The following is a 15,192-nucleotide window of genomic DNA, read 5'->3' as shown; positions in this document are numbered from 1 at the left end:
CACTTGCTCTGGACTGCCCTTATCGCGATGGGCCCAGTCTGTCCCTTCTGCCTGACCTGCTGCCCACCCTTTTCGCCCTGTGGGCAGCCATCCCAACTAGGAGGCTGCCAACCTTCCCGTGAGTTGCCCCACGCTTCAGAAATGAAAATTCAAAGGAACTGCCCCACTCCACTTTCAGGCCCACAGCGACACTCGCTTAACCTCTCCAATCACATTCATTTTTAGCTGCATTTATTCGGGCTCGTACGAAAAAGAAGCCACGCACACACGTTCCCCCGACCCAGTCGGCTCCACGCATCCTTGGGCCAATTCACACAACCGAACTGGCATGCCGGGAATGTGTCTTGCGCGAATCCGTGGTAAAAAATACCGAGTGCCGGAAACGGGAGCTGGAGCTGCTCAGTGCAACCCAACGCCTCGGATACTTCCGCACGTGCCAAACTAGAGAAGCCGAAAGGGAGGGGTGGGGTGAACGTTTCCTTTTATTGAAACGCCACTTCGCTTAGTTTGACTGAGCAGACCGGCCGTGAAACAAGAGACCAGCTCAGCCTCTCCTTTGTTGCGCTCCATGGAAGCAACTGCTGAAGCCCAACAGGTTAAAAAACACACCTCCCCTCTCTTCCCAACTTCCCTGCCTGTACGCCAAGCGCTAACTTGCCAACCTCTCTCACTTGATTTCCCCACCAAGCTCTCAATCATTCTCCTCTCTGAATCCAGAACACGGTCAGATGGCCATAAACGCCAACAGAATGACTCTTGCTCACTTAAGGTTCAATGCCTGTATGCAAGTCCACCCCCCATTTCCTCTTCCTGTGGAGCAGGGGAAGACAGGGGGACGTCACAATTTAAAAATAAACCCAGGTGGTGTTTTTTTTTTTAAAAAAAAACTCTGAATAGTTAGCAGCTTCCCTGCTTCCTGTGACACGAGGGGTGGGGGTGGCCCGACACGCCATTCATCCTTTTGCCTGCTCCTGTAAATGAAGGAATGAGCTCCACGTTTCAACGCAGATATAATGAACTGTAAATCTAATTCCGACACCTTATCTGGAAGACGCCAATTTTCCCATGTCATGTTGTGGAAGATGGAACAATTGAAGATACAGATATAGACAGATAGGTAGGTAGATATTAATGGAACTGGAAAGGGGGGGGAGGGGGAGAAGCCTGCTAGCCTGCCAGCACTGTGCTTTTTTTTTGCCACTCAGAAACCCTGAACATCACCAGTCAATCATTTTTGCTAGTATTAAGAAAACCAAAATTAGACTCTGGATGAAATGCATGAGATCAGGAGACACTTGCGATGTGGAACTGGGGGAAGAGAGGAAGGTGAAGACTGGGGGAGGAAGAGGGGGATTCAAAAGCACAAATATTGCTCAGCATCTGTGGGTGGCATGAAGCAATTCTGAGTGGGGGAAGACGAGAGGAGAAAGGCGGTGGCAGCGAGAGAATGGGGCTATGGCAGGGAAGTGGCTTTTACAAAATCAACTAAAAAAAAAAAGGAATTAAAAAATTAAACCCTACAGAATGCATAAAGTGACCCTTGCACTTCTTTTGTTTGTGTTCTTGCTAACAGACTTGGTGCCTTGGGACAGTTGCTCCAGCACCCATGTAAGACTTGAGTTGTTGCATACAATGTTTGACTCCAGATCTGCCGGAAAGAGAGAGAGAAAGAAAACAATAGGACGGAAGTTAGAAGCAGCAACGCAAAGAGACAGGCAAGGCTGGATTCACATCTCTCCCATCAGGGACCCAGCATTTAACAGATTTCACTCTTGCACCCAGTCGACTTTGCCTGCGAGACTGGGTCCCCACCCCAGCTAAGTTGGTGCATCTCTGTGCGGAGGCTCAATTTAACAACCTCAGAGGAATTTTGCATGTCAGTTGTGGTCTGCCAGAAGAACAGAAGCATTTAGGACAGTGCTGCAAATTCACACCCAAGATCAAACTATGGTTATGAGTTTCCATGTGGCAACTGGAGACACCATAATTTTGAAGGCAAGCAAACATGGTTTCCCCACTCCTATAGCGAAGCTACAACTCCCAAACTCACCGTTGGGCAAGGCTTTTTTTAAGAAACAACAAAAGAGTCAGGTTTATTTGTGGGGGTGTTGGAAGGGGCTTGGGGTTACGAAAAGTATTACCCAATTGTGAACGGTGGGATTCTTTAGAAAGCTGCCTGAAAGAGGATTCACGTCCCATCCTGCCACCACACAAGTATTTGTTTCATCCCACAGTCGCGCCTCCGGTCAAACAGATTGTGCAGGTTTTATTGAAAGAAAAGGCAAAAACCTGCACAACCTGTTTGCTAGATGGGAACGTAGGGTGAGCCACAATACCGATGCTGCTAGGAAGAAAATTTACAGGTGTTCATCCATTTCCATCCTGTGTATGACATCTGGATCTGCCCTCTTTGTTCTGCAGTTTTGGAAGGGAGAGTGGGCACTTAGGAGGAAGACTGCGGTGGCTGGTCACGCACAGGGGGCGGGCTGCACTCTGCCAGCTCCCACCATTCAATGGTCCTAACTTCTGATATTTCAGATCAGACTCACCTATGCACTCCTATCAGAAGCTGAAGGGGCAGGTGAATGAGCAGAATCTCTTCTAAGCTGGGTTGAGGAACAGAACCTGTGACCTGAACGCAAGATCTCTTGGTAAGAGGGAGCTTATATTTAACTCCTCCTGCCTGTTTTGCTGCCTCATGTTAAAGTCTTCCTTGCCCTCCTCTGCTGAAGGTCCTGTTCTGACTGATGCGCCTTGTGGCAGCAGTCGGAAACCTCTCCGACTGATGCAGATGGAAGAATTTTGGCCTGTAACACTTTTGTCCGTTTCCATTCTCTAAGGAAAGAAACAATCCTGCCATCGCTCCTTTCTCTCGGCAAAAAATTGACCCTATCCAGGAGGAAGAGTTTCGTGTGTTTGCGAGCGAGTGCACACACCCCACACAAATGCGTCCAGGTCCTCTCCTCTCCAAAGCCAATGTGATCTTCTTGTCAGTCTGCATTTCTTAGTACAGAAGTGTGCAGAGATCTTTCCTATTCTACTTAATTCAAGAGGGTTCTGGAAGCCTCTCTGTGTGAAAGAAACAAGCAGAAGGTTTGTGATGTTTGGGTTATTCCTTCCGAGAAGCTGAGTACAGCGGGGTTAAACTGGTTCTGTTATCTTTTTCTGTCAAGGTCATGCTGACTATAATAGTAATGCCAGCAAGAGCCTCCTTCTCTTTCCTTCTCCCTTCTGGTGTGGTTTCTGTACATAGTATGCTTAGTGTTGAGTTTTAGTCTTATTATAAGTTATTGTAAATTTAAGTTAAGTCTGCTACAACTGGATTTCTTATGGAGAGATCACGTTCGCAACCCGAGCGTCCACTGTAGTGATTTCAATCGTGATTTCAATTGATTTGGTTTAAATCAAATCCACCCTGGTGAGAAGCCACTTCAAAGCTGGCTCCTGACTTCAACCTTAGCCCACGATGCAAGTACAAAAAGCGAATGTTGCGTTTTGGACTTTTGGTCTTATTTGGGGAAGTTGCCTTTTGGGACTCCGATCTCAGACATCAGCTTATGGCCGAGTGGCCTCTAGAGAAGTATTCCAAATGCAGCCCCCACCTCCCGCGACATTGGGGGTGTCCCTGCAAGCGTTCGCAACGACTTACGTGGCTTGGCCAATGGGATTACCAATGTGGAGGTACGTAGCTGTAGGCAGGGGTCCCTTGTGCCCTGTAGGTTGGCACCGAGACTGGATGTGCCCCGATGGCAGTGTGTTGAGGGGTGGTCAGCAAAGTGCCTGCAACAGAAGGAGAGGGGGTCAGGCGGGAGGGGGGCACAAGGCGCTGCATCCCGGCCCCTCAAGCAGGTGTCAGAAGCGGATTCTGAACCCAGGGCCCTGGAGGAAGTGGGAGACCATTTCCCTGGCACGTGCGGCTTGGCTTGGCTGTGATTCCTGCATTGCGGGGGCGGGTTGGGGGTCGAGAATAGATGACCCTGGGCCTCCCTTCCCCCTCGACAATCCTACGATTGTATGACTGGCTCTCTGGCACGAATCCCTTGCAAGCGTTCGCACACCTGTGGACTAAGCTCCTGGGCTTGGTGGAGGGTGGGGTGGGGAGACCGCAGAAGCAGCCGCAGGCCTGTGGGACACAAAGGTCTTTCCTCCTGTGGGGCTGGCGGGCGGCTGATCTTGCCCTTCGGGGTCCAACTTGGGGAATGACGCCCGAGGATGCAGCATGGCACAGATGAAATCCCTGGGCACAGGCCATGCAGAATATCCGATCCCTTACCTCCGACCATGTGCCAAGTTGCACCCGAGTTGTAACCAAACAAATAGACCTTCACTGGGGGAGGAGGGGGCGGGGCAGGAGCTGGCAGATAAAGGAGGCCATTTTACTTCAGCTTAACCGTCCTGCTGGTCTCAGGCATTTTTGCACAATTAGTGATGGAAATCAGACATAACAAAGTGCGTACATTTCAATTTTTTTCTTTTCCCCCTTCTTTTTTTTTTGCAGAGTGCTGTCCTGCCCACCCCCAAGCTGCCTAGGATCCTCGTACCTACGGGACCGCCTCTCCTGGTATGTCCCATGGAGGACCTTACAGTCTTCAAACAAAAACATCTTCGAGGCCCCAAGTCGCAAGGTGGTTAGATTGGTCTCAACTAGGGCCAGGGCCTTTTCAGTACTTGTCCCGACTTGGTGGAACGCTCTGTCACAAGAGACCAGGGCCCTGTGGGACTTGACATCTTCCCGCAGGGCCTGCAAGACAGAGCTGTTCCACCAGGCCTTTGGCCTAAGCACAGTCTTTTGGTAATCCTCACAGAACTCTAGCCCAATGGTTGCCATTAATTTGATTTTGAATTGATTTTAAAATGAATTGATTTTAGAATGCTGTGTTCCTTTTATTGTTGTTAGCCGCTCTGAGCCTGGCTTCAGCTGGGGAGGGCTGGATATAAATAAAATTTATTATTATTATCATCATCATCATCATCATTATTATTATTAGGTTTGCAGGTGATGTTTCAAGAGCTGCTGTTTCCCCGCAAATGGGAAGAGTGCTTTTGAAAGGGTCGCTTGGCTGTCAATTCTCAGCTTCCATCTACTTACCCCCCAGACAGGGCACTTTCAGAACAGAAACCTGCCTCGCCATCTCTCCATCAGGACAGGGATGTCAGGGAGGGTCCTAGCTTTCTCTCTGTTGCACAAGGCTGCTCTTTCTGACAGCCGGGAAACTGTGGTGCTGGGTGAACCCTGGCTTGTTCTCCTAGCTGAGGGACTCCAAATGAGCTCTACGCTGCTCATTCCAGCCTGGAAAGACCACCGACACTGTGGGGGCCAATCCCACCTCCTGCCCTGCAAGGCAGCATGTTCTAGCCAATGAACTGACACTGAGGGTAGCAAGGCAAGCAAGGTCAAACAAGATCAGTTGGACACTGGAGGTTGAATCCTGACAAGACAGAAGTACTGTTCTTGGGGGACAGGGGGCGGGTTGGTGTGGAGGACTCGCTGGTCCTGAATGGGGTAACTGTGTCCCTGAAGGACCAGGTGTGCAGCGTGGGAGTCATTTTGGACTCACAGCTGTCCATGGAGGTGCAGGTCAATTCTGTATCCAGGGCAGCTGTCTACCAGCTCCATCTGGTACGCCGGCTGAGACTCTCCCTGCCCGCAGACTGTCTCCCCAGAGTGGTGCATGCTCTGGTTATCTCCCGCTTGGACTACTGCTTTTCGCTCTACATGGGGCTACCTTTGAAGGTGACCTGGAAACTACAACTAATGAAGAATGCAGCAGCTAGACTGGTGACTGGGGGCGGCCGCTGAGACCACGTAAAACTGGTCTTGAAAGACCTACATTGGCTCCCAGTATGTTTCCGAGCACAATTCAAAGTGTTGGTGCTGACCTTTAAAGCCCTAAATGGCCTCAGCTCAGTAGACCTGAAAGACCATCTCCACCCCCATCATTCTGCCCGGACACTGAGGTCCAGCGCCGAGGGCCTTCTGGTGGTTCCCTCGTTGTGAGAAGCAAAGCTACAGGGAACCAGGCAGAGGGCCTTCTTGGTAGTGGCGCCCGCCCTGTGGAACGCCCTTCCAGCAGATGTCAAAGAGAAATACAACTATCTGACATTTAGAAGACATCTGAAAGCAGCCCTGTTCAGGGAAGTTTTTAATGTGTGACATTTTAATGTATTTTTAATCTTTGTTGGAAGCCACTCAGAGTGGCTGGGGAAAACCAGCCAGATGGGCGGGGTACAAATAATAAATTATTATTATTATTATTATTATTATTATTATTATTATTGGCATTCATGCAGATGCTGGGCAGCCACCTGTCAGGGATGCTGTAGCTGCAGCATCCTTCACTGATTGATGGGGTCAACTAGATGACTTCCACAGTCCCTTCCAACTTTAAAACTCTATGAAGGCACGGCAAGCAAATCAAAGAGTGCCAGCAGAGCGAAATGCCTCGCTTTGTTGAAACAAAGAGCCTAACAGGAAAGGTGACCTGGTGGTGTCAGTGGCGTAGCGTGGGGGGTACAGGGGGGGGGGGCGGCCGCACCGGGCGCAACATCGGGGGGGGGGGGCGCACTCGCACTGGAGTGCTAAAATCCACGGGTTAGGGGGCGCAAATTACTTGCCTTGCCCCGGGTGCTGACAACCCACGCTACGCCACTGGGTGGTGTATTGGGAGAACTTTGGTTTATTACAGTTCCGTGCAGGACTGGGAGCAAAGCAAGAGGGACTCGGCAGCAGGCATGAAGAAGCTCTTAGAAGGAAGCGGTTCCCGTCAGCGGGGCCTATCTGAATTCTGCACTCGGAAAAGCTAAATCCTGCGAGCCGAATAAATTTTGTAGCAATCAAATGCACCGGCACGATTTCTCCCAATTTCACATCATCTGTTCTGCTTTTTAAAGGGGATGATTTTGACGTGTCAGCACCCCACTTTTCAGCCAAACCTGGAGCCCAAAGTGGCAAGCTGATGAACTTTTAATAGGCTTGTGTGCGGTGAGTTCTGGTTCTGGCAGCTGTCCTGGTTCCAGGCCCATCCTTCCGGAAAGAGGGGCAGAAACAGCTGAAATGGGCTTAAGGGCTGGCTGGTGGCAGAGATGCCATTCCACAGAATTAGCAGCCCTTCTCATCATTTATAATTTTATCCTTTTTACTAGTCGTGGGGAGACAAGAGGAGTCCAGAAAGTTTAGGTCCGACACCCAACTGTTGGAAATCTTATTCTGCCGCCCACTCCAGGTTCAGAGGCCTCATGTGGCTGCCAGCCTTCCAATAATATTTTCACAGCCACAAGAAAAGAAACTTTGGGCAGGGTTTCGCTTAGCCGAAAGGCGCGATGCTTAGAAATCCAAATTCCCCGCAATGTCCTGGAACTGTGGCAGACAGAGACAGATCCGCAAATACAGTTTAGGAGTTGCAAACAGGACAACACAGTTCTGGTTTCATACAAGCTGTACTGCAGCCTTTGCCCAACATGGTATGGGAGCTCTAGTCCCACAGGGAGCGCATGGAAGGCGCCACGTTGGCAAAGGCTGTTCTACCGCAAGGGTTAACAGGACACGGTTTATTTCCATTTAGTTCTCACCTGCTGACATTGCCATGGTGGTCCCAGCTACCATCCCCATGGCCACGCCGTTAGTCCTTGGGGCAGCCACGGGAGCTGGATAAATAGCAGACGGGATGCTGTTTGGCTGGACCACGGTGGTGTGGTGGATGACATGAGGCTGCGCCGCATACACTGGCTGTGTATAATATGCTCCCTGTTCAGAAAGCGGGTAGGGGAGGAGAACCACATTTCAGCAGAGGTTGGCTTTTTTAAAAATCGGCAACGTTGTAGGACACACCATCACAACACAGCTGTGCTAGAAATTGAAGTAGGAAAGCTAGAAGCTAAATGGCACCTTAAACTGAGGTTACGGGCGCAACGATGGAATGTCTAAGGTAAAGGTAAAGGAACCCCTGACCATTAGGTCCAGTCGTGGCCGACTCTGGGGTTGCGGCGCTCATCTTGCTTTATTGGCCGAGGGAGCCGGTGTACAGCTTCCGGGTCATGTGGCCAGCAGGACTAAGCCGCTTCTGGCGAACCAGAGCAGCGCATGGAAACGCCATTTACCTTCCCGCCAGAGTGGTACCTATTTATCTACTTGCACTTTGATGTGCTTTTGAACTTCTAGGTTGGCAGGAGCAGGGACCAAGCAACGGGAGCTCACCCCGTCGCAGGGATTCGAACCGCCAAGGACTCAGTACTTGGAATTACAGGTGGGGAGAGGGCTCTTGCCTTAGTTCCTGCTTAAGAGCTTCCCAGAAGAGACATCTGAATGGCCACTGTGATAAACGGATGCTAGACTAGCTGGGCCTCCGTTCAGACCCAACAGCACTCTTCTTATGCTCTTAATGATGGCACCATCATTACAGAATACAGTGGTACCTCGGGTTACATATGCTTCAGGTTACATACGCTTCAGGTTACAGACTCCACTAACCCAGAAATAGTTCTTTGCTTCAGGATGAAGCAACTTTGAACTTTGCTTCAGGATGAGAACAGAAATCGTGCTCCGGCGGCACGGCAGCAGCAGCAGGAGGCCCCATCAGCTAAAGTGGTGCTTCAGGTTAAGAACAGTTTCAGGTTAAGAACAGACAGACCTCCGGAACGAATTAAGTACTTAACCCGAGGTACCACTGCATCTTCCCAAGGGAGGTCCACCAAATCACAGTGTTTTAGGCATGACATAGAACATTCAGATTTTTCCAGTTAAATTAAATTTCGTTTTCTACGCTTAGATCAGCCGAGTTACTAAACAGTGGTCGCTTTTAGGCTCTTGTTTTTGTTCTTGCTGTTTGACATCGCCGCGGCTGCCGGTTGTACTCACTTGGGCATACAGGTTCTGCTGCGGATAGGCACTTCGGATGGGGTACATAGCGGTTTGGTAAGGATTTGGTGATGGAGAATAGGGAGGAGGTGCGCTGTTGCTCTGGGTGGGAGGGACCTTGTAGGGCGTTCCAGCGGTATACCCTGTTCAGAAACAAAAAGCAAGGCGTGGTGGGAATGTAAGAAGGTAAAAAGCTTTTGGGAAATGGTATATAATGAATTGAAGAAAATGTTGAAATATACATTTGTTAAGAAACCAGAAGCATTTTTACTAGGCATTACAGGTAACGAGATAAACAAGAAAGAAAAGCAGCTATTTTTATATGCAGTGACAGCAGCAAGAATACTGATGGCCCAGAAATGGAAACAGGAGGAATTACCTACAACAGAAGAATGGAGAACGAAAATGATGGACTATGCAGAACTGGATAGAATGACAGGAAGGATCCAAAATTGACGAGATCAAAGATTTACAGAAGATTGGGGAAAATTTATTGAATACTTGCAAAAACTAAGTGATAATCAGATAACGTTTGTAAGTTTTAATGAAGCTCTGTGATGAAAATGTTAAAATAACTATTAAAAAATAGGATGGAATTTACAGTAATAATATAAATAATAAGGTAGAAATGTGGAAAAAGTAAAAATATGAAGGATTTACAGACAAACTGAGGGAAGTCAAAAAGAGAAATAAGATGTAACTAAGATGTATGGAGTGTATAATTTTATATATATAAAAGAGAAACAAAAAGCAAGGCCCGTCAATCCGGGAGGTTAAGCAATGTTTCTGGCTTTCTCAGAAAGAGGCAGGTCTCATTCCAAACAGCCCCAAAAGCAACTGCTGCACCCATAAGAATGCGACTGTTACTGTTCTTAAAAAAAGAGGCCCAAAGCACAAAATGATGTTTCACAGCAATACAGCAGCTAACAAAAGTTAAGCGGACTTGAAAACGTGCCCCAAATTAGCTAAGTGTTGCTTTCCACACCCCCCCCAGGAGGGTGACGAAGGCGTCCAGTTCATGTCCATTATGTGCTCAATTGTGCAAATGCAAAAATTCGTCCAAAATCTGATAGGGAGGCGAAAGAACGCTGAACTGCAGGAAACAGATGGCAAATACAGTAATTTCCTCCAAGAGGCACATAATTGCCTTCCTTTTCACTGACCTCAGAGTCAGATCCAGCATTAACAAACCAATTTTGAGATTTCGGGCATGAGAACAGGGGCAGTGTTTCCCTGAGCGCAGCTGCACATTGTCAGGGAGGTGCTATTAGCATCCTGGAACGAACTGAGTGGGCTATTCCAAGACAGAGGTATTTAACAAAGCATCTGTTGCAGTGTGTGCCATCAGCGACATAATTAGAAGACAAGGCAAAAACCACTTAGGAACCCAGAGTGGGTGCCGCTGCTAGTTCTCTGCACAACATGGGGTTTATACGGAGGTTAACACAACAAAGGTCAAATAATGGTGTATCGAGTGGCAGAACAGGGGCAGGATCAGAACCTCGGTGATTACCAGGCTTGCAAGTGGGATTTTGTGCAACTCCACATGCAGCCAGGACTGGAGCGGAGCACTCGGGCATTGAGCTTTCAGCATTGTTTTTTCAGTACAATGACAACCAAAACGTATTTACTAGGATCCAAAGACTGCTTAGGCTAACAGTGGGAGCTTGTGCTAGCCCAGGTGCAATGTTTGGCTTCTCCCTCCTATCTCCCCGCTTGCCCCGTAGGCTCCATGCTATATCACAAACTAGTTTCAGATCTCCTCCTCCCTTCACAGTTTGAAGAGCATTTAGTGAGCAGCATGAGATGAAAAAACCAAATCTCTAGGCTCTAGGCTTTGTGTTTCTTGGGATCCTGGCTTGTGCCTGAGCTGCACAGCTTCTCTCCTGAGTCCACCCTCATCCCCACCCCCCTCAAAAAATTGTGGGATGTGAAACACAAGAGCAGTCAAGTACAACATTCCTAGAGGGAACATGTTTACACATGGGGAATGTTTGTCCAGCCAGCAGGTAAACTTCCTGTTTCCTTCTGGGCTGCGACAGACTTCCTCTGCATGTGACTAGAGGTGGGCGTGGCCTCACCTGTGCAGGTAACGACAAAAGCACAGGGCAGGGCAGCCATCTCTCTCTCTTTGACTATATGCATCGAAGAAGCAACATCTGCTTAGCCAAAGATGCTCTCTTGGCTCTAGCCAAGAGAGGACAAAGGGACTGCCTTATTATGAGATAGTTTCTAGGTATATGTTACTTTTCTAAACTAAGTCTGCCTTCTGGGATCCTACTGTGAACAGAATGATATGTGAGTAAACCTTTTTATACTTTTATAGAAGACTGTGTTGTGTCTTATCTTTTATGAGGGAATAAGGGGAAAATACCAGAACAGTTATTATAGAGGCTTTAGCGAGCCTGAGCAAACACATCCGCTGCAAGTTTAAAAGGAGGAATGTTACTCTGCTAAATTGTGAACTTCTTAATACAAGTTGGAAAAGGCTATAATCAGATAATATATCCTCTCCTGTATCCCTGAACGTTCCCACAAAAATGAGGGGAACCTTTGGCCCAGATATTGCCAAACTACCATTCCTGCTATTTTATTTATCGTAAGTATTTCCACACCACTCTTCAGTCACATTCCTGGGACAGGTATTTGCCAACACTACTGGAATCCAGGATGAGGAGAGAGGCGAGTCCTCAAACTTGCTAGAAGTTAACGATTCTCTTTCATCCCACTTATTCCCCAATGAAACCAAATCAAGATGTGGGCTACCGTATTCTGAATTTCTAATAATAATAATAATAATAATTTATTATTTATACCCTGCCCATCTGGCTGGGTTTCCCCAGCTACTCTGGGCGGCTTCCAACATAATATTAAAATACAATAATCTATTAAACATTAAAAGCTTCCCTAAACAGGGCTGCCTTCAGAAGTCTTTAAAAAATAAGATAGCTGCTTATTTCCTTGACAGCTGATGGGAGGGCGTTCCACAGGGCGGGTGCCACTACCGAGAAGGCCCTCTGCCTGGTTCCCTGTAACTTGGTTTCTCACGCTGAGGGAACCACCAGAAGGCCCTTGGCACTGGACCTCAGTGTCCGGGCTGAACGATGGAGGTGGAGACGCTCCTTCAGGTATACTGGACCAAGGCCATTCAAACCACACACATACACCAACCACCACCCCCATTCATAATTTCAACCCATGCAATGCAGACCACAAGGAGAGAGAAGGCACATTGTTCCACTGCTTCCATTTTCACAGCGCTGTTTCATTTCTTTTGTTGAATGGGTTCGTTTTTTATTATTGCACTCTGCACTGATGGAAGCAAATGAACTGGAGGGGAGGGTCGGTTTTCTAAATAAATAAATATTGCAAGGGCTGCTCCAGGTGGCCTGGGGCATGTGAGCGCAGGCCAGCTAGCAGAGGCATTTGACATGATGTTTTCTTCCAGGTACAACAGGCATGCCACCCAATGTTATTATTTGAGGACTCGGGTTTTGTCGGCAGCAGACTCTGCGTGATTAAAAGCAGGCACCCTTCCAACACTTATGTTTCCAGGCACACAGACTTGGCAGGAGGAGGCTGCAAGCAGAGTCATTAATTGGTCCTGCCTTAGCCTGTAAGCAAAGCAAACACACAGCCTTATTCCCTCCTTCACACCTGAAATTAACAGGAGCTCCTTTTAGACAAAGGACTCAGATTTAAGAAGCCACACCTGCTGAACAGGGTCAAAGTGGCAGGGGAGAGTTCAAAGCAAGCTGAGCGAGTAGGGAAGGGAGATCTCTGATCTCTTGCACTCCTTGCACTTGAGACTAGGCTGTCCTGTATCACCAAAGGTCACCTTAGCCTAGCAGAGATTTCTCTGATAGCTTTGTATGCACCTCTGCTCTCTCTACAGGTCCATTTGCATTATTGACAGAAGCCTTGCATCTGCTCGGCTCCTATTAAAAACAGAGCAAGGACTTGCTCTTTGCAAACATGCAGAAAAATAGAAAGCGGCAACCCTGCCTGAAAAGAGCAATCTGGGACGTCAACACAAAACCGCAGGAAGGTTGTCTCGCAGAGAATAATTAGCAAACAATGGGTTTTTAGGGGTGGGTGCGGGAGAAAGACCGCTTAAGGTTGTATTGGCAACCAAATGTCCAAGTATAGTTAAAAGCTATCTGGATGGGAGCCAGTTTAGGCTTACCATGTTGGTAATTAGAAAATGTAGTATAAACACCAACAATTGGGAAACACTGGCCTGCGAGCGCTCCAGTTGGAGAACAGCCTTCCCCAAAGGTGTCCTGGGCTTTGAAGACACTAAAACTCAGGATGCAAGTGAGAAATGTGCTAAGAGGAAGGCACACTTGGCAAACCCTCACCGTGATCAGCTCCTGCTTGGAAACCTATGTCGCCACTGTGGAAGGACGTGTGGATCCAGAATTGGCCTCCACAGTCACTTACGGACTCATTGTTAAAACCGTGTTCATGGAAGACAATCTTACTTGGCTATGAGTGATCACAGAAGAAGAAGAAGAAGAAGAAGAAGAAGAAGAAGAAGAAGAAGAAGAAGAAGAAGAAGAAGAAGAAGAAGATCAATCTAGCTCCAAGACCACTATCGTCTGGCAACCCTAAACTGAACGTGCAACGCCTGAGAAACAGAATCCATGTTGCATTCTTCATAGGACTGAGCGCCACGTGGATCTCACCACGGGCAAACCATTCTGGGATCTGAATCACAGCAATACGGTGTTGTAAAAATCTGGGGTGCCCTCACACCACAAACACACAAACAGAACAATCCTGAAGCCATTTTGACTCTCCCAAAATGACCTCAAATATTCTTCTGCAGGAGGAGGAAGGAGATGGGGAAAGCTTTCCAGTTGTCTTTTCACTTGCAAATCCAGTTAATAAACTGCCTGGAATGTAGGGGCCAAATCCAGCCTGGCAAGTTTCTCTTAAGCTAAGCAGTCTATCAATAGGTGTAAGTTTGTAAATAAGGGATTCTGGAACCAAAGTATTTACCTTCTCAAAGGAATGGCCAGGCTGCACAGTTAATGCAATCAGGTACCTTGACAGACTGAGGGACGCGGGTGGCGCTGTGGGTTAAACCACAGAGCCTAGGACTTGCCAATCAGAAGGTCGGCGGTTGGAATACCTGCGACGGGGTGGTCCCTGCTCCTGCCAACCTAGCAGTTCGAAAGCACATCAAAGTGCAAGTAGATAAGTAGATAAATAGGTACCGCTCCGGCGGGAAGGTAAACGGCATTTCCGTGCGCTGCTCTGGTTTGCCAGAAGCGGCTTAGTCATGCTGGCCACATGATCCGGAAGCTGTACACCGGCTCCCTCGGCCAATAAAGCGAGATGAGCGCCGCAACCCCAGAGTCGGCCACGACTGGACCTAATGCTCAGGGGTCCCTTTGCCTTTACAGACAGGAGAGAAGCAACACTCTCAAAGGAGACCACCTCCTGCGATGTATGTGGGATGCTTTTTGGGTGGTCTCTGGCTAAGGGGTTGGGCAAATTCAAAGTCTTTAAAGGTTCCTGCACACTTTGTTCTTGGTCTCTCTTGCAAGGAGGGGAGGGAACTCTGCTGCAACAGAAAAATAAAGATCTGCCTTGCTTTTCTCTGGATCCCGCTTCCATCCATTCATCTCTGACCCATCATGGACTTAGGGGAATCAGTCCTTTGGGGAGATGGGCAGCAAAAGCCAAGCCCCAATTTTTCTACCTCAACTGAAAGCTTCCTTCCAGTTTAAAGCCAGAATCTCACAAATCTCTCAGACCAGAACTCCCAGAAACGTCCTCCTCTGCACTGTACCCAATAACCACGACCAACACACACACGAACGCAACTCCCCAGAAAACAGGAGCACACCTCGCTTGGATCACCGTCAACCCACAGCTTAAAAACCCAGAGGAAGTGCAAGCAGGTCCGTTTTCAAATTGACAGCGCACTGCACAGGCTTACAGAAAAGCTGATAAACTACAAGCTACTGAGATGAGTCTTGCCACAGAGGCACTGTGTGTCTTCTACCCTACAAATCTCTGGGAACGAGCCCAAATCTGTATGTGTATGCAGCTACCAACCCAAAGACGACAACCTATTTAAGAGAACTTCAGCCGGTACAAAATGATACAGCAAATCTTTGGGTGGGTTGAGCAGCTGAAATTAAAAAAAAAAAGATCATATATATATATATAGAGAGAGAGAGAGAGAGAGAGAGTTCATAAATGTACCAACCAAGCCGATACATAGATGTGTGGACCACATGTCTGGAGCAGTACAGGAGGACCGCCCTGAAACCATTTTCACTCCCAAACTGACCAAATGTTTTTTCTGCAAGGAGGGAGAAGGT

General features: G+C 48.1%; 1 protein-coding gene across 6 annotated transcripts in view; it reads right to left on the bottom strand.

Moving 5' to 3' along the window:
- Nucleotides 1-892: 892 nt before the first annotated feature.
- FAM168A (family with sequence similarity 168 member A) overlaps nucleotides 893-15,192 on the bottom strand; it is a 155,010-nt gene continuing 140,710 nt past the window's right edge. For 4 of the 6 annotated variants that reach the window (XM_077926889.1, XM_077926884.1, XM_077926885.1 and 1 more), the window contains 5 exons: nucleotides 8,855-8,997; nucleotides 7,570-7,744; nucleotides 4,274-4,354; nucleotides 3,650-3,780; nucleotides 893-1,648 (listed from right to left, as the gene is read on the bottom strand). In XM_077926889.1, coding sequence (XP_077783015.1) covers nucleotides 3,668-3,780; nucleotides 4,274-4,354; nucleotides 7,570-7,744; nucleotides 8,855-8,997 — 512 coding nt within the window. In that variant the 3' untranslated portion in view covers nucleotides 893-1,648; nucleotides 3,650-3,667. The remainder of the gene's footprint in view (nucleotides 1,649-3,649; nucleotides 3,781-4,273; nucleotides 4,355-7,569; nucleotides 7,745-8,854; nucleotides 8,998-15,192) is intronic. The other 2 variants (XM_077926890.1, XM_077926887.1) reach the window with 1 other exon arrangement.

This window comes from Podarcis muralis, chromosome 4 (assembly GCF_964188315.1).
Source record: "Podarcis muralis chromosome 4, rPodMur119.hap1.1, whole genome shotgun sequence".
NCBI lineage: Eukaryota > Metazoa > Chordata > Lepidosauria > Squamata > Lacertidae > Podarcis > Podarcis muralis.
Note: the sequence above shows the minus strand (reverse complement) of the source record. Positions and strands in the feature narration are given on the sequence as shown.